At 55.8% G+C, this 27,690-nt stretch overlaps 2 protein-coding genes across 2 annotated transcripts; one reads left to right on the plus strand and one right to left on the minus strand.

The window, feature by feature from the left end:
* Positions 1 to 300: 300 nt before the first annotated feature.
* Positions 301 to 3,095, plus strand: TMEM91 (transmembrane protein 91). The gene is made up of 3 exons (XM_044434816.1): positions 301 to 717; positions 2,261 to 2,404; positions 2,937 to 3,095. The coding sequence occupies exons 1-3, from the start codon at positions 301 to 303 to the stop codon at positions 3,093 to 3,095; spliced, it is 720 nt and encodes a 239-aa protein (XP_044290751.1).
* Positions 3,096 to 8,596: 5,501 nt separating this feature from the next.
* On the minus strand, positions 8,597 to 27,258 carry EXOSC5 (exosome component 5). Its single transcript, XM_044435176.1, has 6 exons — positions 27,110 to 27,258; positions 25,306 to 25,419; positions 22,756 to 22,877; positions 17,565 to 17,705; positions 14,550 to 14,639; positions 8,597 to 9,162 (listed from the first exon to the last, which is right to left on the minus strand). Exons 1-6 carry the CDS (start codon positions 27,219 to 27,221, stop codon positions 9,070 to 9,072), a joined length of 672 nt encoding a protein of 223 aa, XP_044291111.1. The 5' UTR covers positions 27,222 to 27,258; the 3' UTR covers positions 8,597 to 9,069.
* Between the last annotated feature and the right edge of the window lie 432 nt (positions 27,259 to 27,690).

Below are 27,690 nucleotides of genomic sequence, written 5' to 3' on the forward strand. Positions count from 1 at the left end.
CCATCAGCCTCAGCCTGCTCAGTCAGGGCAATGGGAGCTGGTGCAAAAAATCTGGAAGACATCAGGTTGGGTGATTGACATGCATTGGGCCCCTTGTTGCTTATATGCACCAGTTGCTGGGGAACATGGGTGAGGTGGTACTCCCATCCTGCTTCATCACCAAGATGGAGAAGGCGGCTAGAAGCTACGGAGGCCTTCCATGCCTCGCTCTACCTTTTTTTCCCATTTCTCCCACAGGGAACTGAAGTGAAAAGAAAGTTCTCGGACTCATCAGGAGAGCCCCTTGCTCCAGGCGGCACAATGGAAAACGTCCACGAACTGAAGCACCCGCTGCTGGCCACATCCCCCGGGAAGGGGCCCCTCCAAGCTGGGATGGCCGGCCTGACAACTGCCCCGGACCCTTCTGGACCGCCATCATCCCGCCACATGCCACCCCCCTTCTCCTGGCTCCAGCCGGGCTCTGCTGCCCTGGCCCACCAGCTCCTGGATCCCAGCAACCTGGAGAGGACAGTGGAGCCGTACCAGACGCCGGAGTCGGTGCTACACCCCGAGCTGTGGAAGGCGAGTGCCCTCCAGGGCTGGAAGAAGAAAGATTATATCGAAACGGCCTTTGGGGACAGCAAAGAGGCCGGGGAGCTGCCCCGGAAGGCGGGCCTGGAGAAGGACATCCGCACGGTCTGCTACGAGGTGGGCGACACGGAGCTGCCGGATCTGGAGGTAAGGCTGCCTCAGACCACGCAAGGGCTGGGTGAGAACAAGGGCAGCAGCCAGGCGGCCCCGCAGGCGGGACATGTGCACAGCACCTCCTTACCCATGTTCCCCTGCACCTCCGCAGAACGCCTCCAATGCCACAGAAAGCACATCGCCAGGAGCAGCCACGCATAGCCCTCCCCTCCATGGAGTTGCCCAGGGCCCACACTGGTAGCCTCTTCTGCTCCATTGTGTGGAAGCAGATTCCATCTTTAAGGATGCCCAGTGTGAAGGGGCACTTGCCAGGGCTGCTCCAATGACCTGCGCCTGGGCACCGCTGGGCAGCAGTCTGGGTTCGGGGGCAATGAAATGGGGAAGCCGTATGCCCCTCCAGCAGGGGGTTTCTCGCCCCGTTCCTGGCCCCTGGCAGAAAATGGGTGCACACCCGTCGCTGAGACCACGAAGAGCCTACCAATTAGCTCTCAAGGGGTCTAATTTAAAGACCCTTTCCTACTGCCTTTAAAGGGGAACCTTTTTCCTGGCCAGCAGGAACTCCGGTGGAAAGGGGGCCTTCACATGGCAAGGCGCTCCAGGGGGCGGCTTCGGTCTGTGCGCCAGCAAAGGTGGCTTGCCTGGGCAGAGCTGGTGGACTTCGGTGCTCGTGACCACTGCCTTTCACTTCGCCAGGGCAGCCATGGAAGAAACAGGCTGCTGGGCTGGAAGAGCTTTTGGTCTGGCCCAGAAAGCAGTTCCCACGTGCTTGGTGACTGTGCGCCTGGCTGGGAGGAAACAGGGTTGCACTACAAGGGAGCAGAGCCGAACCCCACTGCCTGCCCAGGCTGGCTCTGGCACCGAGGATCGAGCCGGTCCGCTTGTCTGCACCACTGGCCTTTGCCAACCCTGTGCTGGGTTTCCCACCTCCAAGAAGCCGGGGCGCAACGGGAAGGCAAAAGAGAGCCAGTGTGGCACAGGGGTTAGAGTCTTACACTGCCGTTCAGGAGGTCAGGGTTCTAGTCTTCACTCAGGCGTGGAACTCCGGGGGTGACTGGGCCAGTCATGGGCTCTCAGGCTAGCCTCCCTCACAGGGCTGTTGTTGTGTGAATAAAATGGAGAATGACGCCGTAAGCCAGGGACTTCCTGCAATAATCCTTTGCAAAGGTGGTTGGCAGCATTCTGCCTCTGCTTGCGGGAGGTCATCTGTATCCACCGCAGCTTGTAGCCAAGGGCAGCCTTTATCCTCCATGTCTCTGGCCCACGTGAAGCCATCAGAGTTGGGAGTGCTTCATTTCATCGTCCTGGGTCCTTCTCTTTATCTGACTGAATTCAGGGAAGCTTGAATGCTTCAGGGAAGAGGGTAGGAAGAGCTCAAAGCTTGTGGGCCAATCCAGGGAGATCTTCCACGACGGAGACCCTCAGGGCCCTCGGACCCTGTGAGAGCCTCCCAAATGTGGAGCTCCAGGCCTTGCGAGTCCCCCACAACCCCACCGCGGATGCTGCCCCACGGTGCAAAGCATCCAGCATGGTGCTTTCCCCCACGGCTCAAAGGAAAGGGGTGTTTTCCTCACTCCAGAATGACTCCTCGACGGACAGCGACACGGAAAGCGAGAGCAGCTTCTCCACGCTCTTGCCGCAGGATTACCTGGGCCTGGCCGTGTTCTCCATGCTCTGCTGCTTCTGGCCACTGGGCATCGCCGCCTTCTACCTGTCCCAAAAGGTGGGTGCCTCCAACAAGGGGGAGCAGCAGCTTGGAAGGCACCTCCGCGTGGAGGGAGGGCGGATGACGAGGTCACAAACTCCGGGGAATCACAGGGCTACCTTTGGGTCTCTCCCCCAGGCCTCCCTTCCAGCTTGCAAGATATGGGGTGGGGGGCATTGGGGTCTGAGACCGCAAGAGCTCGGGACTGCAGCCCAGAGTCTTTTCTGACCTGGCTGCAGGAAAACATCCATGTAAAGCAAACGTTTGCCCGCCATTTCTGTCTTTTTTTCCTACCACCAAATCGGTTACGGAGAAAAAGACAGAAAAAATGTGCAAGGACTTCCCATTGGCAGCGCTTGCTCTGGAAACACCCCGTTGAGAGCAGTTGGGTTGGTCCGGGAACCCTTTCCAAGGCCTCTGAAGGAATATGAGCAGCCACAGCAACTTCTGGCATGCGAGGGAGAGGCCCCTTGAAGGACACTAATTGACTGTGTGTCTGTGTGTGTGTGTCCTCACCCCCGCCCCCGCCGGCGCTTTGTTCCTTCCACAGACCAACAAGGCATCGGCCAAGGGGGACTACCCAGAGGCGTGGACGGCGTCCCGGCAGACCTTCGCGCTGGCCGTCCTGTCCATCATTCTCGGCATCTGCACCTACATCGGCGCCGTGGTGGCCCTGATCGCCTACCTGTCCAACAAGGCGCCCACCTAGCTCAGCCCTGCCTGCTGCTCCCTGCCGGGTGGCGAGGAACGGGGCCTGCGTGGACTTGCACTCGTCTCCCGAAGTCGGTTTTCTCAGGCCGGTGCGAGCCAGGCCCGGTGGCCGCCTTTGACTACGCTCGGCATCCACTCGGGCCAAAGCGGGGGTGGCTGTGAACGGAGCTGCTGGGAGGCCGGGAGCCGGACTGGGGAACGGCGACGGTTTGGGTGGCGAAGGGGCCTGGTCCAGACGGGAGCGTGGCCCCTGCATCTTGCGCCTCAAACACGGGGCAGCGGATGTCTCTCCGATCTGGGCGAACTCGTGGGCTCGTTGCCAGAGGAGCCGGAGCCCTGGGCAAAAGAAGGCGTCCACCATCCAGGACTGTATCGTGGGACTCCGGCGGCGTGGGACTTCCGCTTCCCACGGCAGAGGACGAGGGAGCGTTGCCCATGGACCAGGTGGGCGCTCCTAGTCTGCCCCCACCTTTAACTCCGTGTCTCTTTGTCACTCCTTTTATATTGCGCTCGCCACCCCGCCCCACACGTTTCAGTCCGAGACCCAGGGCCCCACACGCGCCCCACCCTCAATAAACCACCAATGCACTCGCTGGCTTGCAAATGTCTTCTCCTCTGCCATGCTCTGGAAGCAGGACGGCCTTCTGGCCCCTTCCAGGTCCGAGGAGCTGGGCCAAGAGGGGCCAAGTGGGGGGGGGGAGGCAGGGGGCTGCCAGCCCCCCTCCATTGCACCTTCCACCCCTTCTCTCCTTGCAGTGGCAGTCGGCATCCCGGCCCTGCCTGGCCGCCACGTCTCCTGACCTTGGCAGCCCTGTGCTTTCTTGCAAGGAAACATGGCATCAGAGCAGGGCTAGGAGCTGTGGGGACGACGGCAGCCAGGCCCAGAGCCGCCCGTGGCTTTAGGCTGGTGCGCCCAGCACATTCGGGACAACCTACAGGGGCCACACGGCAGGCAGCAGGTTTCTGCTTCCGGAGCTTGCTTGGGTCCTCCTGGGGAGAGGCTGGGTGCTGCTGGTGCCTTTGGAAACGGGAGCAACGAATCCGGGGACAGCCTAAATCTTGGCCAGTTTCTTTTGACACCAGCTGCTGCCAATACTTGGGTGGAGGGCGGCTGATGCCAAATAAACACATTAACCCCGAGGATGCTGTAAGACTCTGCTGGTTCTGCTGCAAGAGGGTAACATGGCAACCCCTCTGGAAATAGGAGGGCTCAGCTCAAAAGACCCCCTGGGCTCATGCAACAGAGCTCTTCTTCATCCAGTGGGTAAAGCATTCAGGGTCTGGGTTCGACTTCTTCAAGCTGCAGGAAGCGTGGCCAGGCAAGTGGGAGAGACTCGGCGTGTGCAGGAAAAGAGCAAGCCAGGGAGAAGGCAAGGCCGAGCCCCTTTCTGGCGGTTTCGTTCTCCGTGCACAGGAAGTGCATGGGCGAGCCTGCTTCCCGCAGCATCCTGAAATGGTGACTTCCACGGAGAGCATCCTCACCCAGCTCTACTGCATGCACAAACTACTCTTGGAAGGCACCCCTCCCCTCCGCTTTTGGTCCTCTCTCTTCCCCCGCACCATCCCCGGCTGGTCCTTCTTTGTTCTCTCACTCTCCTCCGAGGCTGCCATGAATTATTGAGCGCGCTGGTGCGTTATCACATAGTTACGTGGTGCCCAGCCCACTGCTTCCGAAGGCGCGAAGCGTCACCTCTGCCTCGGCCCAGGTGGAAGGCAAGGAAAGGAAGAGCTCCGCAGCGAGACCTGGGCCCTGTTGCGATCTGGGCAGACAGCACAAGCCCAGAGGTTAGCTTAAGCAGCAGTAATGTGGGACGGGGAGAGAGGCATGAGGCCATTCTCGGAAAAGCCATGCAAGGGCAGCTCCATCTGGGATCAGCTGCTTGACTGCCGGCGGCTATTTTCAAGATGCCGAAAGGTCTGATGTGTGAAGAGCCCAAATTCTCCTTGCAAATCTGTCTTCTCCCCACTGATGGAGGAGATGCAGAGACTTGGAAAGGGATATTTTGTTGAGGTTCCAGGTAGCATGCTAAAGCATCTCCTCATCCCCTGCCAACTTGACTGAAAGTCCTGCCTGGTCCTATCCGTTGCCCTAGGCAGTCACTTAGAGACAGCGACTGGAAAGTGCCAGTCATTTACCTGCAGAAGCTAGCTGGAAAGGTATACTGCCTCTGTACATGGAGGCTCCACTTATCTTTCTCAAATGTTCAGGCATGCATGCCATTCTTTATGCAGCCACCAACATTATTTTTACAGACCCGCCCCACCCCAAATGCACGCAGATGAGAGAAGCATCCGCAAGTTTCAGCAAAAAGCACGGTCGTGCAAAAACATCTTTCGAGAAACCCTCTCCCAAATCTCAGAGTGCTCAGGGACCATGCAATGCTAACTGACAGTTGCAGGTGGAAGATGACACAGAACGGATAATCCTGGATGAGATAGCACAGCACCAATACTTGCTGTCGAATTTGTGTAATCTGTTTTTTTTTTTTAAACCCATCATGACATTTTGCCATGACAAATTCTGAAAGTGAATACATGTTGGTCCACCCGTTGTTGACTCCTAAGCTAGAAATATTTTTTGCTGTCGAAAGAAAGTAGATTCTCCAGGCTCTGAGCAAGGAGAATTGCAGGAAGAGGAATTATTCTCAGCCAGCGCCTGCTTTCCTCTGGTCCAACGACGTGTTCCAAATGCCTCGAAGGCCAGTCCGGGTCCAAGGAACCTGGTGGGCTGGACTGTACGCTCCTCAGAGCTGTTTGCAGTGTTGGCATCTCTCGGAGGCAAATCGCTCAGCTGGCCATGGACAGATCTTTAAAAGCAGCAGGTGGGATGAATCACACGAGCACCAGAAGTCTGCGGGAGGCCAGAAGCAGCAATGTGCCAGACGGCAAGCCAACACTCACACTCCCCAAAGGGAAGCTGTGTCCACGCGGTCTGTGCTGTGCGGGAGCAGAGCCTGAGGCGGATCTGGCCCTGCTGCAGTTCCCCGAATGAATAAAATGCACATTACAAGCTTGCCTGCAAGCACAGGAGCCACTGGGGGAAAACGAATGCAAATGCAGCCTTCTTAATTGAAAAGAGCAAGCAGGAAGGGCCCCTTCGGCCTCCATCATCTCTCTGCAGGGGGGGGGGGGGTTCTACTCGGATCCCCACAACCCCCCCCAGCCCCTTTGCCCCTGCCCCGAAGTTCTAGTAATTAAAACCATTGTTTTCCCCCAAGGGGAAGCAGAAACTGTTGTGGCACTGATTGGATGAGACATCAGCTAATGCGGGCTGATTGAATATTCCGTGTGGGGAAGTGGGGGCAGAGGGTGTAAGCGGCTGGGAACGCAGGCGGGTTGGCGCTATGGGAACGGGGAGAGAAGGTCATCCCGCCTTTCGTTGCTGGGGGAGCGTGTGAGCAAGAGGGAAAGGTTGGTTTGCCTGCGATGGCAGCCTGCCCTTTTCCAGAGGGGCGGCTGGTTTCAAGAAGCAAGTGATGAAGACCTCAGAAAGCACCGATGGGGAAAATAAAAAGATCATTTCATCAACGCAATTAGGCTCATTAATCAAAGCAGGCGGTTTGCTGCTTAGCAAGGCAGCCGGTGAAGGGGAAGCACGTGGCCGGCTCCAGAGCGAGTGTCGGAGGCGGCGAGGAAGCCAGGGAGGGTGGGGGATCTGACCCAAGGGCAGCCCCGTGGCATGCGAGGGACGGTGACCTGCTGAGCGTGAATGGTGTGACTCAGCAAGAAGGCTCCGTCCTCTCCGTCCCTTGAAGGCATGAAGCCAGCCTGCCACAGAACCCGAGCACGGGGACTGCTGGCTCTTCTCCAGCCCTTGCAGATGCAGAATTCGGAACCCAGGACCCGATTTGGATTGTCAGGCCGCCCAAAGGAACTTTTTTCTATAAAGCACGTTTCTAGTCCTCATCGGTTCTACCGGAAAGCTCTCCAGTCTTGCCGGGGAGCACTCAAGAGCAAGAGAATGGCTTTGGGGGATGATGCACAGAGGCTGGCAGGGCTGCTTTTGGGAGGGAGGCTTTCCGGGGGGAGCATTTTGAGGAGACAGTTGGGGGGGTTAGCCACATTATATTTCTGCAAGTCACCCCCCCCACTTCTCCCTTTTATCTGTGGCCACAAAGGTTGAGCCTTGCCCTCCGAGTTCTTCCGTGCCCTCTCCCACTCCCCGCTCCACAGAGCCTGCAGAATTGTTTCAAGCCCCTTCGTTCTGGCAAAGAAAAAGGAGGCAGAATTAGGGGTAGCCTCAAATGAAAAATCACAAAGGATTGGCTAGGCCTCTCCTAGAAAAAAAAAAACCTTTCCGTGCCCAAGATTCAGGACACGACGAGAAATTTCAAACAAGGAATTCTACCCCAGATGATGGCATGTCCCAATTTCTTCCGCAGTTTCAGGCTGGAGCATCTAACTGTGTGGGCGTGGGGGGGGGGGAACGTGTCCTTTGGGAACCCCACGTCGCTTTCCTTCTCGCCAGCGTGTTGCTGCATTCGGAGGCAAGGAACTGTAATGAAGAAATATCTGCCAAGCTGCAAGCAGATTCTGCCTTGCTCTTACCGCTGCGTTTGCCAAGCTGCAAAATTAAAAACAAGCAGGAAAGTTCCGCAGAATATTAATGAGTGCAGGGACAGCACGGAGCCCTGTGTCTCCGCTCACGGCGATGCACACGGCCACATCCCGGATGGAAGGAATTTGGTCCTGAGGCTGCTAGTGACAGGGCACAGAGAGGATAGACTGCCAAAGGGGGCAGTTCTGGACCCAAACTTTGGGGAATCGCCGACCCCATCGAGGGCTACAATTACCTGCCCTAGCTCAGCCTTCCCCAGGTGGGGGCCCCCCAGTTTCCCTTCCAGAAAGATGGAACTTGGAGTCCAGCACATCTGGAGGAAGGCTGCCTGCAGAGGTGTGTTCGCTGCTGCCAATTATTTTGGAAAACCCCGTGTGATGCAGTGGCTTGCGTGCTGGACTGGGGGTCAGGAGGCCCGGGTTCTGGTCCCCACTCCGCCTGCAAGCTCCCTGGATAACTTTGAGCCAGGTGCTGATCGTCAGCCTAACCTACCTCACAGGGTTGTTGTGAGGATAAAAGGGAGGACAATTTGCTAAGCTGCCTTGGGTTCTTTGCAAGAGGGAAGAAGGCGGAGGATAGTAACGGTGGTGAAATGCTCGGGGTGGCATGCAGCCGTTCCCCGTTCCTCTCATCACAACAACCCTCCAAAGTAGGCTAAACTATGTGTCAGGGCCTGGCCTGGGATTACCCAGTGAGCTTCAGGGAGCAGTGGGGATTTGAACCCAGGGCCTTCTGGTCCTGGGCCGAATCAAGCACTCTGACCACTGCACCGCACGGGCTTGCAATGGGACGCTGGAGCTGCGCTCCCCAGTTCTGAGCTGCGAGCAGCACTGGCACCCAGTGCTGAAAGCTGCAGCCTTCTCTCCTGTGTCACGGAGGCAGCCGAGAATGGATTGCAGCACATTAGCAGTACAGCTGAGAATGGATGAGAAGACAAGCGGTGCGTTTCAAAGCCCGCAGAACTATTATTTCTGGAAGAAGAGCAATCGGAAACATCTGGACTCAGAAGCAGACAAAAGGCAACACCATCCCCGATCATCTGTGCAGAAACAACGGCTTTTGATGAAGAAGTGGGGAAATATAACAGAAATGCAGCATCACGTGGCCTGCCTTTCCCAGGCGGGGGGATGCTGGGGGTCGCGATCCAACGCACCTGGAGGGCAGGGGGGTGAGGAAGGCTGGCGGAGCTGCTCCGGCAGGTCTGAGGGTCAGCCAGCCCTGCTCAGTGGGGCTGGGGGAGCCGGTCGACAGCCAGACTTAGCAGTACCCGAACGTGCTTCACAGTCCAAGCTGACAGCCGCCCTTCTCTCCGCCTTGCTGTTTAGAACGACGGGGCTGCTGTCATGAGGGCTGAAGGGCCGGCGTGGGATTCCGGCAAAGCTGTGTCCTGCGCCCCATCCCGAGAGCGGGGGAGTCACCACTTGGAGTATTTCCTGCAAGAAGCATCCCGGTAGAACTGAAAGAGGGTGTCGGCGGCTCGCTGGGCGGCGGCGATGCACTGCTGAAACTGCAGGGATGAGAGAGAGGGCGTCATGCTGGGAGGGAAGGTCCTTAAAGGTCTGAAGTCAGAGGTCAGTCTCCCCACCGCCCCCCCCGGCAACAAACACATACACTTTTCCAAGCAGAGCAGGACAACTGGCATCCAGTGTGGTCTTCCTTATGCTGAACTGTCCAGTGAGGTTGGTTCCGTGATGCGAGGAAGACCAGGATCTTCCTTGCCCTGGCTCTCGCCTCCTCCACAACTCCCGGGTGGGCCAAGCTCCCTTTGCCAAGGGAGAGCAACCGACAGTGCTCTGCCTGCCGCCGGCCCCCTTGACAGCCATGGGGGGGGGCACACAGCTGCACTGGATCCCCCTTTCCGAAGTTCCTCACCTGCAAACCCCACCCCTGGATCCGCTTTGCAGTGAGCTGCCCACGGTCCTGGCCTCCAGCAGATGCCAAGGCGCCCACTGCGTGCACCCAGGAAAGGGAGAAGGGCAAGGGGGCGAGAGAAGTGGAGGGAATCCGAGGGACTGGGATCAACAAGACTTTCCCTCAGAAGAGAGATGCAAGAAGGGGGAACGAAAACACCCACAGCCGTCTTCCGATCCGCCCACCAGATCCCTGAATCCGATTAAACCCCCGTGCTGCTGCTTCTGCGAAGCATGAAGAGGTGAAGAACAGGGGGAGTCCTCAACCCCCTAAAACACACACCAAAACGCAGAGCCAACTCTCCTGGGACCGGGGTCAGGCAACCCACCGGCCTGGCCCTGTCCGGCCCTCTTGGGACGCCTCATCCCAATTCCTGCCAGCACATGGCGGCGGCGGGACAGCAGCGCGATTTATGCACAGCGATTCGCTCGCCTCCGCCGGGCGCAGTGCACGGGGGAACCGGCCCTGCCTTCCAGCTCAGTACCACCAGGCATCCATCGTCCCGGGTGTGTGCGAATCAGGCTGGAGGGGAAAACGAGCACCCATCCTTGGCCTCTCCTGCTTGCTCGGCCGCCAAAGCACCTCTGCAACCTCCGCAGTGAGGCTTGGTGTATATAAGCACACCCACGGGCCAACGTTCCACATCGAAGCCCCCCAAGCTGCATGCCATCGCAAGCAGAAGCGTGTGCCCTGAACAGCCGGCCACCTGCAGGTCCGCATCAGCCCCCCTACATTTTCTATCCCTCCCCGCACCAGGCGCCTGCCTGCCTTCCAGGCATCGTGGCTGTTTCTGGAGGGATCGACCCTGGGTCGGGCGGAGGTAACACTTACAATGTTGCTTTAAGGGCAGCCTCTGCCCCTCCAAACCCAGCCAGCTCCCAAAGTCAGTTTAGGGCTAAGCAAGCCATTTCCTAGGCTTGGTTCTGGGGTGTTTTCCAAAAACGTCAGGCCCCTGCCGAAGCAGAGGACCCATCCGCCCGTCTTCCCGGGGGCCCCTCACCAGCAAATGGACCGCATGCCGATCCGTTTGCATGAGGATGCTTCAACGGGGGGGGTTTCTCCCCGCCATGGTGCACCAGGTGACTGCAGCAGTGGCAGCTGCAAGCCCGACGGTCAGTGGGGAGCCACAGAGCTGGTCCTGACCCAGACAGGCTTGGCCTGCATTGTCCAAGCTCGGGGCCTCCCCCCGCCCCGGCTTTTGTGGGCCAGGGACTATTCGCCCCCACCAGCCCCCAGAGAAGCAGACTTCAAGCTCTGCTGCAGGAGTCAGCTGAGCAAGCACGGACTTGGCCGGGCCGGAGCCGAGTGAGGGCGAGCGCCAGCGCCAGCGCTGCAGGGACCTGGCAGCGTTCGGCCCCCGTGACGCGAAGGGGGGAGCACCCACCCCCCACCCGCTCTGCCCGGCGTGTTTTCCGAGGCACGCGGCCTTAGCATGCAGCGGGCGTTTACAGCTCCCGCCAGGGCTGGAGGTAAATCATAATTATGTGCGATGTGCTCAACCACTGCCTGTTGCTCTCGAGACAAAACTTCCCTGCAGCGGAAGACCTGCCAGCGGCTGATGGATGCGGGCACCACACCGCTTGCCGCGGGCACCCACCCCCCGTGACGAAGCAGAGGCCTCTGGGGAGCAGAGGAAAGAGCCGGGATGGCTACCTGGGCAAGGCCAGCCTGGGGCCATCCGGAGGCCTGGGCACCCCTCAGCTGTTCGGGATCCCTTCCCGTCGCGTCCCAGAGGCGCAGGGCGGTTGCCAGCCCTTCTCTCAAAGACTGGGCGGGCAGGGCTTGCGCGGGGGCAGCAGCAGACCTGGACACAGCACAGGGCCACCCGCTGCACTAAGGTGCCACGTGCTGGGGTCAAGGGGGCTGCAAGCTCAGAAGGAAAGGTCAGCCTCTTCCCAAGGCTGCAGCAGCCCCCCCACCCCAGCCAAAAAAAAAGACACTCCATTTTTTCACAACGGCTCCCATTTTCAGGGATGGGTATGTGGGACAGGCTGAGGAAAGAGCCTGTGAGCTATTCTTGTTTTGCATTTTTCACACCATTGCAAAATAATTAAGTGAAGGGGAATGACTAATTTGGGATGATCTGGGGGAGGGTGTGGATTCACTGGCAATGTTTCAATTTTTAACATTACTAGACTAGATTTGCCTTCTGTGGAATTTAAATAAAACATCGCAATCATTCCTAAATGTGCATATAGAATTATAAATTAGCATATGATCCGTTAAGCATATTTGTGTCCTCTGGACCTGAGTCTCAGATCCTTCAAGTGCTCAGCAATGTGAGCGTTGCATCCGTGAGCAGGACTTACAGCAGTTAAAAAGGCGAAAGTTCCTGGTCTGCCTGCGAATCGCCTGCACGTGGGCGGGAGGGTGCCGCTGCAGCCACGTCCTCCCTGAGGGGCACCCATGGTCAGCCTCCGTGCGAACAACCCTGCTCCGATCCAACATCTCTCCTTTACAGACTTCCGGTGCAGCCCAGGGCGTGCTCGAGGGGCCGCGGCAACTCAGAAGCCGACCCACCAGGTTCACACAACCTGCAACCTGCCCCGTTCGTTGCTTGGTGCCCTCGAGTCGCCTCTGACTTAGGCAACCCTACGAGCAAAAGTCCGCAAGAATGACCTGCCCTGGACTACCCCTGCTTTGCTGTTCTGAATTCCAGGCTGTGGCTTCCTCGACGGAGCCCGTCCATCCCTCATTTGGCCTTCCTTTTCTTCACCTGCCTTCCCTAGCAAACCTGCCCTGAGCACAGGTAATTAGGGAGAGGGGGCAGTGCATGCAGGGCAGGAAAATGGAGGCCGCTGCGGCTTCTCCCTCCCCAGTCGCCGGAGCCCAGTGACTGTGTATGCATAGCCAATCCCACATCTGAGGGTACAGAGCTTTCTGATTGCTTTCCCTCCACATGTGCGACTTCCCGGAGCGATCTGAAACCATCTGCTGGCTGCTGAAGACCCTGGCGGGAATGGGGCCCCTTCTAGGGCCGTATTCCAAAAGGGACCCTGCTCCACAGCAGGGCAGCACCACCTTTTGCTTTCTCGAAGCTCTACTATCCTGCAAAAGGACCTCTCCCAGCCAGGGAAGATTCAACATGTGTGAGATTGGCCCTCTGCAACTCGGACTCCAGTTCCCAGCATCTGCAGCCTGTGTGGCTAGCGGCCACGTCGGCTGTCAAAGTTAAGAGTTGTGCTTCGACGCAACTGAGGGCGCTCAGCTGGGGAAGGCTGCGAACGGAGGGGGAAAACTGTTTTTATTTATTCCTGTTGTCATTGCCCCCCTTTTGCTCTCTCTTTCTCTGGCACTAAACTCATTAGAATTCGCCCCAAAAAGAAAAGCAATTTCCCCCCCTTCTCGCCTAATTAATGGTGCCTGGCTGCCCCCTCCATTCAATAGCGCATTAGTGTTCATAATTGTTCCTTCAGAGCAAGACGGGCTCAGCGTTCCAAGCCATTTGGCAGGGACACGGCGCTGGTAATGAGAAACGACTCCACAGCCCTTGTCCGGAATACTAAGAGGGTGTTCCTAAATGGATTTGGGCGTGGGGGGGGCTGATTCACACACACAGACGCCCCGTCACATGCGCCGCTTCTCTGCGGCAGATCCCCGTATTCTCCCTCCACCCCACGGATAAATCCCGTTTTCCCCGCCGTGGTGCGCAGAGGAGAGGCGATGGATGGGGTGGGACAGACGGTCTGGACGATTCAGACGGATACGCTCAATAAACGTGACTGGCGGAGGCCTCTGCGCGCCTCCCGCCGAAGCAGGTTGTCAAGAGCAATTTAAGGAGAAGGGACGCGTCCCCGTCGATTCAGACGATGGCGTTGCTGCGGTCGCCTGAGAGCGGGAGCTGCTTCCCGGCCCAGGGAAGGTCAAGCCCTCAGGGCACCGGCTCGTGCGCAAGAACCACCACAGGCGTGGAGCGTGTCCCCAGAGGGACACGGTGCAAGCGGAAACGGAGCCAAAGCGAGCCCCACGGCCTCGGCTGCTTCGACCCCACTTCTCTTCCCGATGGGCAGCTTTCCCGCAGAGCTGGGTCCAGCACCTGCAGCTGTTTTCTCTCTTGGGGAAACTGACACGAAGCAAAAACCCGCGGGCAGCCACACTGCAACATGGTACCGGGCAGGAGGGAAGCTTGGCTCAGGCACCACGTGGGAGCCCACTGCAGCCTTTCATCCAGGCCTGTTTCCACGGAAACCGAGCACCCCCATCTCAGGTGTGCCACGTACCCCGCCCCAAGGTGAGGCAAGACAAAAGCATCACATATAAATTTAGCGGATGCAAAAGGGGAATGAGCCCGGGGGGGGGAACACTCCTCCTTTCCCCCGTCCAGGTTATTTATCCTAAGCCCTCCCATAAATCATATTTCTAAAATCTTCTGGCACAGGTGGGCATGTTTAAGTCTCTGAGCCTGACACCAGCCACTCGCTTTCGACATAATCTGCAGGTTCCCTTCTTAATTTCTCTCCTGCAAGCAACCCTTGTGCATGGCAGGCAGGCAGGCAGGCACAGAGCAAGCCCCACTCCCCATGGGGAGTTATCAGTCAAAGCAGGTGCGTCGAGAAAACCGCTGCCCCGCTTTTCTGCCCTTTGACTTGACAAGCTTCTGCAGAAAGTGCCTTACAGATCTGACCTCCTTTAGTGTGCAATCCTATGCAAGTTTAGACAGAAACGAGACCTGCGGCTCCCAGAATGCCCCAGCCAAGTGGAAGCCATAAGCTTGTTTTTGTCTAAGCTTGCATAGAGTTGCGCCTTCAAGCGCCGGGAAAGAAAGAGGGACCCAGAATGCTAGCATCTGTCACTCACTGCCAGGGCTACACAGCATCTTTGGTCTGAATTTGGCCCTTGCTCTAAAAGAGATTTGGCCTCCCTGCTCCACGCCCCTAAAATGATGCTACCAGATCCCACAAAAGGTCCACATACAGACTTGCCACGGATTCTGGATTTGGACAGGCTTGACACCCCCAGCCCAGGCCAGCCCAGTCTCCTCACCTGCTCCACTGAACACGCCCCCTTTGTGCTGGACATCAACACGTTTTTCTCTGTGCTCTCAATGGCGAACGTCAGAACCGCGGAGGCTTCCTGAAACCACAAGCAAAGACACAGTCCAGTTCCGTACTCAAGATTCCCCATCCTGATGCCCTCCAGTTTGGATGTGGGACTCCCAGAAGCCCCTGCCAGCACAGCCAACAGTCAGGAATCCTGGGAGTTGAAGTCCAACCCAGCTGGTGCTCCACCTCATGCTTGCCCTTTCGTTGGGGCTTTCCAGAGGGTATGAAGAATGAAATGAAGTGATGAAAGATGGCAATTCGGGAGGGGCCCACAATATCCTTGATGGGGAGAACCCCCCCCCACACACACACACCCCCAAGCTCTGCCTGGAGTCCAGCAGGGATCTGTCACAAAGGCGCAAGATGTGTCCAAAGCCTCGGGGACCATCTGCTACCAAATGAACTTGCGCATCTGCACAAGTTCAAGAGGTGTTGAACCTCTTTCCAAATCAGGGGCCCAAGGCCATTGCGGAGAAGCTCCTGGGGCCCATATTTCAGAGGTGGGGGGTGCTAAAAGCAAAGGGGGTCAAAATGCCAGCATATTTTAACCTGGAGCTGTTATGGCCGGTAATAGGCCACAGGAAAGGCATTTAGCACTTCAATAGAGAGGGAGAAGCTGCACAAAGCCAAGATGATACCCAACTAGTGGAGTTTGGGGGAAACCAGGAAAGGGCATGTGGCCCTCTGGGGACCTCAGGGTGGCTAGATTGGGCCCCCAGAGACCTGAGGTTCTGCACCCAAGCTCAAATCCACTGTGATGGCCTTTCTCTAGCCATAAGAGGTGCGGCAGGGTTTTCTGTGATGCCAACGTGTCTCTAGATTGCCCTCCGCAAAATGTTTGGCCAGGCACCTACATGGCCACTGCCTGGGCACCTGGACAAGAGTATTCTCTTCTCTTGCTCCTGCTTTTTCTGCTCAATTTTCTGCTGGCTGCATCTGGCTGAAGAAACCGGGTTTTTTGTTCAAGTTTGCTGCTTCCCTGCTGCTGTTTTAATGTTCAGTGATGTAATGCAGTTTAGTTTTTCCTTCTAAACTGGTGATTTATTGTTGTTCTTCGTGATTCGGTTTTTATAACTGCTTTATATTTTGTAAACTACTTCGAGCATGAATCAGTTTACCATTAATGGGAAAGTGGGATATAAGTATTTCAAAAAGCTGAAAAGAGAGGCTCACAATTACCCATCTGGTTGAGCTCACAAGTAGAGCGAGAAAGGGCTATTTTTATTTAGAAACACCCTTTCAGTCAGCGAGAATGGATTCAGGGGAGTGCTCCGGATTAACCCATACAGCAGGAGTGGGCATAATCAGGATCATGGATCAGATCTGGGTGGGCATTCCCATTTCCCCTAGCCCTGACCCTTTCTCTCAGTCTCTACCTGTTGGATAGCTGTCCAAATTTTGTGCAATCCCTCCCCCCCTTAAAATGCCTCCACTTGGACTTAGCCACTAGCAAAAAGAATTCTTAAGCTAAAAGGGGCTAGCATTTTGTGTATTTTGCCTCTGCTTTTATGTTTTTGGTCCCATGGTCCCAGTCCCCATTGGGAAGTCGAAAAGAGGCTCCTCATGGAAGATACACACTGTAGAGAAAGGGTCCTCACCAGCTGGGGAGGCTGCAGGGACGCAGGAAAGGACTGGGCTGGTTTTTTCCCCCCATTATGCATGCAAATGACTTGCTTCAATGTTAAGAAAAACTTCCCCTGATGAACATATTCGCCACATGCCAGGAATTCTTGCATCTAATTGGCTTCACCTTTTGTCTTTTCCCCAGGCATTCTTGGTACGGCAAGTGGAAAGATTGTCCTTAAGAGGCAGCCGGGAGGCGCTTTGCATGATTCATGCTGGGGAGCTCAGCCCATTCGGTCCATCCCCTGCTTTTAACCTCCAAAGTGACAACGGGAACTGGCACAAGCTCAGAGAATTCCTGGGCTGGGGCAAGGCAGCGTCTGCTTCACCATGAGGGACGCGGCAGGCCAAGGAAACCATCCGGCTGAGTGGTGCGGAGACCTGCCTCGCTCACAGGGAAGGCTCTTGCGGGAATCGGGCCACCCAGCCCCCCTCCCTCTGAAGACAGGAGGGACAAGGAGCCAAGCTGCCGCTGACTGAGGGGAGTTCTGGGCAGAGCAGGCAGCCGGAGATGGATTGAATCTGGCGGGCGATAAACAAGCGAAGCCATTAGGACAGGCAGTGAGGAACAGGGCTGGTGGCAGGAGAGAAAGAGCTATTGACCCGCCAGGCCCCAACAAGCGATTCCCCGTCGGAGCGGATGAAAGGGCTGTTTCTGCAAAGGGCAGCCTGCAGACCCCGCACCCGCCGGGTGATTAGTGGCACAGGTGGGGATGGGGGGCAGGAGGACCCCCGTCCCCGCAAGGGGAATGGTGCTGACCCCCGAGGGCCATGGGCTACCTCCTTGCCCCGGCTGCAGGTAGACATGGGAAGCCTCCGGAGTCCCAGGGCAGGGATCCTGGAAGACCAGGCTGCCCCGGGGGTGGGGGGGGGCATCAGCCATGCTAGCTCAGATGGCTGGGAGGTGAAGCCACTGCACCTTCTGCGTCCCACTCCCCTCCCACCCACAGCTGAGCAGAATTAGGCCTGTGAAGGTAGCCAAGTCCAGACTCATCTCATCACGTCAAGTTTGGGAATATATTCCAAGAGGTTCTTTCAAAAATCACCACAAATGCACTCTCTCTTCCCTCCCCATTTATACTGCCCATCTTCCTCGTCCAGCTTACCGTGTCTCTCCGGTTTATCCTCACAACAACCCTGTGAGGTAGATTAGGCTGAGCATCTGCGACTGGCCCCAAGTCGGCCAGTGAGCTTCTTGGTCAAGCAGGGACTAGAACGCCGACCTCCCGATTCCCCAGCCAAGACTCTGATCAGCACGCGTACCTCCGACCTCTGGGCTCCTTGTTCGCAGGCTCAATGGGGCCATTCGCCCCCCCGCTCCCCAGACACCCACCTTCTCCTGCTTTGCCGTGGGGTCCAAGATGATGCTGCCCTCCGGATCCAAGGCACACGTCACTCCGCAGAACAGGGATGTCATGGGCAGCCCTGCGTCCAGCAGGCCCATGCAGGCGGCATTCAAGCAGCTCGACAGCAGCTGTGGCAGGGAGGGGAGTTAAGGAAAACGGGGGACGCCAGTGGAGGCCCCGCCGCGACCCTCTCCCTGCACACCTCCAGTGGGGCAGCCGGTTCTCCCGGGAGCAGACAAGGCGCCTGAGACACAGAAGACCCACCGTCTTGCAGAGAAATCCTACCCTTCTGTGGCACTGACACAACTCTGCTTGTGGCAAGTCCCTCTGTGAGCAGGGCGCATTCCCGGCGGGCGGCTGCTCAGAGCTAGTGAGAGAGAAACCTCGCTGACCTCGGCAGCCTTACGAAGGAGCCGAGGGGAAGCGCCCGCTCCAGGAGACCGGGAAGGGGAATTACTGTATCCCGGGAAAGAGTCTCCCTCGTCCTGCTTTTCGGCTGTGTGTTGCGTGGGACTCAGATGAGGCACGAGGTGAAGAGTGGTGCCACTGCTTGGGGAACATGGGAAAGCTGCAAGGAAGTTGCTAAATCCGACTGGGCAGCTAATCAATAGCAGCAGCATCTCGTGTGTGATCAGCCTGCCGCAAAAGGCTCTCCGCTTTTATCTCCAATCGATTCTAGGAAGCGGAATCTGCAGCACAGCGGTGACGAGCCAGACCGGGCCGCTCTGGGGCAAATCCAGCCCTGGAGGAGGCTCCAATCCCCACGTCCTCCTCTCGATCCAAAGGCCGATGCTCAGCCTGGTCCATGGGGGATCTCCTGCAGGGCTGTCTCCTCTCCGGGCAGGGAAGCAGGCACCGCTGGATGTGTTCCAGAAGGTCTGAAGCGTGGGGAACCTTCAAAGCCTCCCTCGCCGCTGGCGTCCTGCATTTCCAGGTTAATCAGCTGGCGTAAGCAAGATGAAGTGCAGCAGACGGAAATGTGGAGTGGCAGCCCCGGTCAGCCTGTGCTGGCGATCAGAGATGGCGAGCCTGGGGAGAGGAGGCCGTGGGAGGGGGTATCTTGGCGGCTGGGAAAGGGGGAAGGGTGGGCTGCCGGGGAGGGGGACATTCTGGCGCACGAGCCTCGTCGGGACAGGTCCCAGAACCACGCTCCCAAGGCGTGTGCAGAATGGCAGCGAGTGCTGGCGACCTATACAGACAAAGCAATTCGAACAGTGTTTTCTTGCAGGAGCTTTTGAAAAGTGAATGGATTGCAATTCCCATTCAAGAATTGGCTGCTCTTGCAGCTACATCTCTGGAAAAGGGACAGGGAAGAGCTACCCCGCTTCAGCCACAGAAGCCGACCCCCCCCCATGAGCAGCCACTCCGGGGGCCGGCACCCGCCCTGCACCTTGGCACCCCAGGACATCCAGGGGTGCCCTGCTGGACTGCCCCCCAAGGTCTACGTGGCCTGACATTCTGCTCCAGGGAGCAGCCGGACTGCAGAGGTGAGAACGGGGTGACTCTCCCCAGCACCTGGTGCGTAGAAACCAAGTTGCCTTGCAGCACACAAACTTGATCCCACTGCAATGGTGAAGAACCAGCCAGCAAATATTCCTAGGACCCTGTACAGATCCTGACTGGGGGGCAGGGGCACCTGAAGCCTCAAATGCTGCATTTTTGCAGGAAGAGGCGCAGTCCCCACACTGGGAAGGAGCGAGCAGGGATTTGCTCTGCAGCTCAGGAAGCTCGCTGCACGCTCCGCGCCGACAGGACTCAACGCTAACCCTCATGCAACAGCCTCCATAACAGGACACGAAAGGCGTAATTCTACATATAGGCAGGAAAAGTCCTACAAATCATTAACTAACTATACATGCACTGGCCAGCACCCTGAATATATAGGTGGATCAACACGCCAGCACTTCCCTGAGTACACCTTGCCGATGCCCATAAAATCACAATCACCTACTGCACGTTTTTCCAGGCTTGAGTACAAGCTGGGCAGTGCACCGTTTTATGCATTCAAGGATTGTGCCCCGAATGTCCAAAAAGGTCAATGCACCAGTGGTTTCCAGGAACTTGGAAGAAAAAGCCTCGGAGGTGCCCTATAAAACTTCTACTTGTCGGAGGGCTGCGTGCAAGACTTCTCCATGCATAATTGAAATCCTGTCTCCGCCACAGGTTCCCTGGGTAAGCCACTACTCCTTCCTTACAAGGGCTTTTTCTGGTTTTTCTGGCATTATTATGCTTTTTAAACCGCAGGGGAATAGCTGACCAGGAATCTGGATGAACAAGCTGAGTTAGAAGCTTTGTGCTTCCCCAGTCTGGCTGCAGCAGCCATGAATTTAGCCAGAAACCTCAGTACTGGCTGAGCGAACGGGAATGCTGCTCTCCATTCCAGGCTGAATTCATTCTCTGAACCACTGTATATTCAGAGTTAAGAGAACATCACGGCATCCAGAGTTAATCTCTGCCACACCAGTGCTGGCAATTTGTCCCCAATTAAACTGCGGCCCATCAGGGCAAACATGCAAATGCAATCACTACCCTTTGCGCCTAATTGTGCTGGGACACCCTCCATTTGGGGTTCTTCAGTTTTATCCTAGATACCTCTGAAAAATCTTGAGTGACTCGATTCTGCTGGGCAAGCTGTTGATCAGCCTTGCTTCCCTGCAGGGCTGGGATGGCTTCCCGGTTCCCACTGCCAGGTTCAGTTTGAGAATCCTGCCCCCACCTCACCAAGCCCCTAGATCACCGCCTCTCTGCCTCACACCTATTTCAACAGAGCTTTCCAGAAACAGAATGTGCCTTATGTAACACAGTAGGAAAGTGGCATCACATGGATGCCACGAGATGCAGCAAAAAATAAATTCAAAGGTAAACAAAAAGGAGCTGGGTTTAAAAAGAAAAAGAAATTATCTTCTGTGCCAAAAAAGGGAAACGGGAACATGGGAAATGCTGACTAAAGGCTAGGATGCAGGGTGCAAGGGTGCGAGAGAGAATGAGGCGGCTGCCACTTTTGATCCGGGTCCCTTGTGAAGGAGGTCAGGATATCAACCAATATCAAAGCGAGCGCCATGTCCGTTCCACAAACCCACCTTCCTGCCCCCCAGAGGAATGACTGCAATTGAGCAGAATATGTCCCCAGGTTTTTCTGCAAAGCACTGGGCAGAAACAACTGCTCCCCAGCCTCTTCTGAGTTTTATAAGGCTCAAGTGGCCCAAACCCAGGCACAGCAGCCGCGTCCGGGGCTGGCACGATCCAACGGGCTCACGGCTCAGCCCTGCCCCTCCTCATCCCATCTGGCCCAAGCCACACGCTACCTGATTGTCCTTTCGGTCCACGTTCTGCCACCTCTTATTGCCCGAGGCAGAGGAACCCAGCTGACGGAAGCCGCGTTTCCCTGCGTCTATTTTGGTTAACAGCATCTGAGGCGAAAAGTCTGCATGCCATGTCTTTTTGAAAACCGGGCTGGGAGGGAAACTGCTTTTAATGGCACAGCAGGAAGAGCAATGGCTATTTTTTTCTCTTGCCACCCTGTCCCCCAAGGCAGCCACCAAGCGCGCCCAGCTCTTCAGGCAAATCTCAGCACCAGAGGGGTAGCATCTGCCTCCCGCTTGCTCTTTTCCTCCTGCCTGGAATGGATTGATGGATACGAGCGGGGACAGGAGACGGGAGAAAGCACGAACGGAGCCGCAGAACCTGTTGCGGCTTGTCATGGGTTGTTCAAGGCACCTGCAGCAAAATTCACGGCCGCCTCGTCGAGTCGCCAGGCCCCGGCAGTCCCACAGCCATCGCTGTACTAATGCATTACACGGGCCTTGCATTATGCCAGCCGGGGTTAAATAGCCCTGGCTGAACCCATGGTCTGTTCTGGGTTGCATAACCTGTACTGGCTGGGTTCTCACAACACAACCACCCCCATGCACGGGGGCCACTGCAGTCCCACTTCGCTGTGAGGCATGCAAGTGAGAAAACAGCTCTTCTTCCTCTTTCTTGGGGCCCAGGTACCTGAAGGACCATCTATACCTGTATCCACCTACCAGCTTCCTAAGATCAGCCCAGGAGGCCCTTCTGTGGGAGCCACCCCTGGGAAGGTGAAAGGGCCTTTTCTGTTGCTGCTGCTCCCCAGCTCTGGAACTCCCTCCCTAGAGACATTCGCCTGGCACCGTCTTAGTTTACTTCTTGGCACCAGGCAAAGACATGCCTTTAAAAAAAAGATACTTAGCCCTTATGAATATGAATATATATATATATATAACTGTTGCTGAATTGACGTTTTATTCTTTTAACTGTTTTGATAGGTTTTAATATGCTGTTTCTTGTAAGCCGCCTAGGAAGGCCTTTGACAGTTACACCCAGCATATAAATATGTGAATGGATGAATAAATAATAAATGACCGCCCCCAATTATTCACAAAGAGACTTCTGAAGAAGAGTGATGCCGGCACCCCAGGAAGAGGATAGCTCTTTTCTCATGCCAATTTTTCTCTTTGCTGCTCAACTTCAACAGGCTGGGAGAAAGAGAGGGATTGATCCAGCACCCCCGACTCGAAGCTGGATGCCTGCAGAACCAGTTGCTGCCTGGAGTGTTCGTGGCCACGTATCTGACACGCAGACAGTTGCTAGCCAACAAGGCTGTGTCTAAAGACCCTCTCAAAAAGGGATCCTGGGCCGCTGAATTGCTCCGCTGACTCTGTGCTGCCAAGAAATTCGCTCCTTAAGGGCAGGTCTGCGTGGTGGAAAACAGCCACTTCTGCGGCGCTGCTGCCACCTGCCGGCCTCAATCAGGCACCTGCATGAAGCTTTTTGTCTTCCTCACCAGGGGAAAGATTTAGAAGTGAGATGTAGGATCAGGAGAAAATGAGATTCCCTCAATGGAGGAAAGCAGAGCTCTTCCAAGGAACTGGAGCACCTTCAGGGAATGCCAGTGTGGCATAGCAGGGAGAGCGCTGGACTGGGTTCTGGAGAACAAAACTCTCCAGATGTTGGGCCAGTCCCTGACTCTCAGCTTGTCCTACCTTGCAGGGGTGTTGTTACAAGGATAAAATGGAAAGGCAGATCGTGTGAACTGTGTTCCTTGCAAGAGAAAAAAAGCGGGATAGGAACTTAATACCTAAACCAACTGTTCTTTGGGCCTTTCCACGCAAGGGACACTCCCCTCTCCACCAAGCGCGGTTTCCAGAGAAAGGATACAGAGCCGGCATCTGTAACTACCTGAAGCACCACAGTAACAGAAGTGCGAGGATGAAGCGTGCCCAAGATCACGGCCTCACATGTCTTCTTGATCATTTGTTCTCGGCTTCTTTCAAAGACACCTGGGCGTGAGAAAGCAAGAGGGGTGGGGAGGATCCCCACAGAGCAACAGCGCAAGCCAATCATCCTCTAAAACAGGGGTGGGCAACTGGTGAGCCCCCGGGTGTTTTGGCCAACAGCTCCCACAGTTCCACACAGACAGCTCTGCTGCTGCAGCTGACGAAGGCTACAGGCCAACCTAACTCTTTTCTTGGTCACCATGTTGACCCAAAGGACAGGTAATACATGAAGCTTTCCAGTAAGAAACACCTAAGTTGGTGCAGAACTAGGCAAGCTTCCAGATTTCACAGAATTCTTAGACTTGACCAAGATTTCCATGAGAGCCGAAAGCTAGCCCAATAAATATAGTGGCACTCCAGAAACCATTTTCCCAAGAACAGAAAGTGTAAAGGTACACACAGTCCCAAACACATTTTCTTCATGCATTCCTATTAATTCCATCAGCCGCATTTTCTTTTCTTAAAAAAGCCTTTTTGCTGCTGCCACAGAAAGGGAAAGAAATTCTTTTGTTTCTTAATTTAATTATTCACAGCAAAGCCTTTCCCTGCAGGGTTTCGCAGGCATTGAAAGTCTCAGCAGGCAGGAAAAAGAAGGGGGAATTATCATTTTTATTTTTTTGATGCCAGCTATTTTCATTTTGGAGCTTCCTGTGGAGGGAACAAGATATCCAGATGGCTTCACTGCAGGATTCCAGATGGCCCACTTGGTTGTGGAGATAACTGCTCCGCTCACCTTTTGATGAGGCATGTTTCGAGGGTGGGAGGGGAACGGAGTATGCAGGCTGAATTTAAATCAGAATAAGAGGGACTGAACATGATGCAAGACCTCTGGTTACTTTTCTGGAAACCACTCCAGCTTTCCCCTAGCTCCTCTCTGCAGCCCTCCTAGTTCTAGCTCGATTATAAGGAGATGGGATGTCTAGGCACAACTTCACATGTGGAATGAGACCTAAATGCTGGTTAGTTTTACTATGGTTGCTGAAATCAAGCTTGCTTCATAAGCTACAGTAACAACTGCACTGACATGGCTGCACACCTGTTGAGGGCCCATACCTTGGAGCAGCGGACTGCCAAGACCCCTGGAGTTGCTCCTTCACCGTGCTGCTTACCTGCTTCTTGCTCTGGCCCTTACCTACCTGCCTGCCCACCCACCTGCTGGCTCTTCACCTGCCTGGCAAGCGAGGGGGAGCCAGGACGAGAAAGGCAAGGAGAAAGAAGAGCAGCTGGTGAGAGCGGTGGCAAGAAGGCAGATGCAGCAGTGGAGGACGCCCAAGCTTCCTCCAGAACCAGGAGCTGGCCCCATTGGCACATAACGATAAACCAAGAATCCTGGTTTAATCAAGCACGGGGCAAACAAGCTCTGTGCTCGTGCACTCAGTCCATTTGTGGAACCAGTCCAACCAGGAATGACAAACCTGTGGGCAGTGTTCATTATGGATTACGATTAAATACTCCCAAATAAGCCAAGATGAATAAGCTAACCAATGTTGGTTTAAAGGTGGCTTATGAATCCTTAGCAACAGTGGTTAAGGTAAGTGGCAGCTTGCCTGGTCTGGATGTCAAGGCAAGCTGCTTTTAATCAAAAATGGCACCAAAAAGCTTTCCTTATACATAAGTGTGCAGAGGAAATGAACCCAGGAGAAAGCTAGGGTTGTTTTAGAAATACTCAGCTGAGGTTCAGCATTATTTATGAACCAGCCCATCAAGTCTTTGGCTCAGCCAACCACCAATTGCAGGAGAACACAAGCCACGGTTCTGAAATAGATCTAAGGGTAGATTGAATAGGGATTATTTAAGGTGCGTGTTCCACCCAGGGGGCAGTGGAGCAAAAGGGCAATGAAAGCACATGCAAGGATAACAGACGGTCCAAATGTTCCTCTTTTCCCCAGAGCTGGGAAAGATCTCTGCTGGAGACCTCAGGGAGCCTGTTGCAATCCTACTGACCAAAAGAAATGCAGCCTCTTGTGCCTAGCACCAGGAGACGCTCTTGGTGGCTTTCCCTACCTGCTGCCTTTCAGATGCGTCGCACGACCCCCCGAATTCCCAGCCGGCACGGCCACTGGTCAGGATCCGCTGTCACACGGCGCTCTCACGCACACAGCGCTGCTTCGTGGGCCCAGCAAACACGCAGCGGGAGCAGAAGGGCATTGGCAGCATAATGCACACCCTCGTGCTGCATTCACACGTGCTATAAAGGTGCCCGGTGGCTTGCAATGCATAGTTGGAGAATAAACTTCCTTTTGGGTGAGGCTGGAGCAAAAGAACCAACCGAGGATCCCCGCTTTTGCCTCTTTAACTGCACTCCCACTCCGAAAGAAAATAACGCTCAGGATTTGTAAACGCAAATGTAAGAGACTGTACAAATTCATCAGAAAGAACACAGCCAAGGGAGCCTCTGCCCCACCAGGGCTGCTATGCAGGAGGTACCTACCTGGCAAGCCCACTTTGGGCCTCAGCAGCACTTCCAGCGTAGCTTTATCATAGATCTCTTTGCTGACCTTGACTTCCGTTGGGCCATAAACACCAGCAAGCACCGAGGTGTCCCCTGAAAACAATCCGGAACAAGGGAGGGGATAGCTGTGAGTATTTTGGCTTGCTTACAGCAACCTCCGCACACAATATCCCCATCCTTCGGAGGAAGGGTACAAAGGAGGTGCGCCAGATTCCTGCTAATCTGGAAAATGGCACAGAATTTCAGCATATTTGCCTAAAAAGCAGCAGGCGAAGTTGACCCCCCTCCCCCCGCCCAAAACTTCATGGAATTGAGGAAAACTCTCCTAAATCCAGGGTAACAAAAAATGACAGGAGCAACCTCCTCTGTGTGGTATTTCAATGGAATTAAATAGGAATTCTGTGACTCAGCTGAGGGAGGGCTTTCGCCAGCCATGGACTTGCTCCTACTCTTTCCAGCCACCTATGGCAGAATCACCAATGGAACACAAGGGCGAAAAGTATGCCTCTCGGTGTACACAAATGCCCTCCCCACCACAATGGAACAAGCTACACCTGTTTCTGGGATTTTGTGTGGGGGGGCGAGTCCCCAAGACAAGGTTCATGACTTCCAGACCAGTTCACCCACTCTGAAGCTAAGCCCATAAGAGCCCAACCCTCTCAGAGAAGTCAACCGAGGGGAAAGATCTACAAGGAGGGCTAAGCATCAAGCTATGGGGAGAAAAACCAGGAACACACAGGGTGTTCCGCAATGTATGGGAGGAACTCCTCACTGGGCTGAACAGATGCATTTTATTTATTTTATTTATTTATTAAAACATTTCTATGCCGCCCCTTGCCGTAGCCTCGGGGCGGCTCACAACATAATAAAATACACAATAAGTTAAAACAATAACAATTAAAATATATGCATTGGAATAAAATAAGCCGCCCTGGCCAAATAAAATTCAATGATATTAACATTTAAAATGCTGCTTAAATAAAAAGGTTTTCGCCTGGCGCCGAAAAACAAATAACGATGGCGCCAGGCGGACCCCTCTGGGGAGTGCATTCCATAACTTAGGCGCCACCGCTGAGAAAGCCCTCCTCCGAGTAACCACCCTCCTAATTTCCTTCACTGAGGGCTCCCGGAGGAGGGCCTCTCCCGCTGATCTCAGGGGGCGACTGGGCATATATGGACGTAAGCGCTCCTTCAGGTAACCAGGACCCAAGCCGTTTAGGGCTTTATAGGTCATCACCAGCATTTCCAGGGTTCCTAAGCTGGGGGTTAATGCAGCTAGATTCAGACAAAGCACAAAGCACAAAACTGTATTCCAACAACAACAACTCATGGTACAACGACAACCTACCCTCAAGCCCCAAGTGTGAATTACGGCGTTTTCTGATCCCAGTCTCTAACTTGCAGTGCAATCCTATTAATGCTTACTGGAGGTCAGCAGGAATTACCCCCCACCCCCGTGCACCTTGCCCCTCCCCAAGACACGCAGCCATTCAAGCCATGAAGCGCTACATTCCCGGAGAGCTCGGCCGCGGGTCAGATTAAAAGAGAACTGGGGGGGGGGGGGGTACAATATCCGTCCCTGTGGGTGTTATTGCACCGCTGACACTTCGACTACGGGTCAAGGCTCGGGGGGAAGCAAGCGGCGCATCCCAAACGGAGCTCCAGTCCACAGGGCGGCGGAGCGAGAGGGCTGGGTGCTGCTTTGGGAGCTTGTTCCCGCGCAGGGGGGCGCGGGCAGGGACCTCGCCCCGGGGAGGGAAGGAGAGGCGGAGAAGAGGCCTACCTTGCATCCAGGACGCGGAGCCATCCGGACGGGACAGCGGCCCCTGCTCGCACACGATCCGGCGCAGGGCGGGCAGATCCCCCGAATCGAACCGCTTCTGCTCGCGCTCCATGGCGCGCCCACCCACGTGCCTCCTCCGGGACGCTTCCGGATCCGGGCTTTACGCGTCCCTGTGACGCAGCGGTCAAGCTCCGCCTCCTCTTAAAGCGATACCAGCTTCCCACCGCCCCGCCCCATCCCCGCGCACTCAGTCGTCCGCCCACCCGCCCTCCCGTTCTCCTTTTAATTTCCCCGCCTTCTCAAGTCCCAGTCCACGCTGGCTGGGAATGATGGGTCTTGCAGTGCAACTCGTCCGGAGGGCGCCTGGCTGGGGGAGCCTGCCGCAGATGCTCCTCTCGGCCACAGTCTTTGGCTGCCAGATGCAACCAGCTGCGTGGTCGGTTTGCGGGGGCGAAATGGTCCCCCCGCTTCCGGACTGCGCCTCCTCCTGAGGGGCGGCGAGCCCGCTCTGCCCGCGGCCGAGCCTTTACGGAGCCGTCCGTGGTGCTGAACCGCATCGGGGGCAGAGCAGGTGCGGCACC

This window comes from Varanus komodoensis, unplaced genomic scaffold (assembly GCF_004798865.1).
Source record: "Varanus komodoensis strain SLA01 unplaced genomic scaffold, ASM479886v1 scaffold29_1, whole genome shotgun sequence".
Taxonomy (NCBI): Eukaryota; Metazoa; Chordata; class Lepidosauria; order Squamata; family Varanidae; genus Varanus; species Varanus komodoensis.

Coding starts and splice junctions, on each gene's coding strand:
- TMEM91 (XM_044434816.1), top strand. CDS start 301: ATGGAAAACGTCCACGAACTGAAGCACCCGCTGCTGGCCACATCCCCC. Junction 718..2,260: donor CGGAGCTGCCGGATCTGGAG/GTAAGGCTGCCT, acceptor TCCTCACTCCAG/AATGACTCCTCGACGGACAG. Junction 2,405..2,936: donor CCTTCTACCTGTCCCAAAAG/GTGGGTGCCTCC, acceptor TTCCTTCCACAG/ACCAACAAGGCATCGGCCAA.
- EXOSC5 (XM_044435176.1), bottom strand. CDS start 27,221: ATGGAGCGCGAGCAGAAGCGGTTCGATTCGGGGGATCTGCCCGCCCTG. Junction 17,706..22,755: donor TAGTTACAGATGCCGGCTCT/GTATCCTTTCTC, acceptor TCCCTGCCACAG/CTGCTGTCGAGCTGCTTGAA. Junction 14,640..17,564: donor CCACGGCAAAGCAGGAGAAG/GTGGGTGTCTGG, acceptor TTGTGGTTTCAG/GAAGCCTCCGCGGTTCTGAC.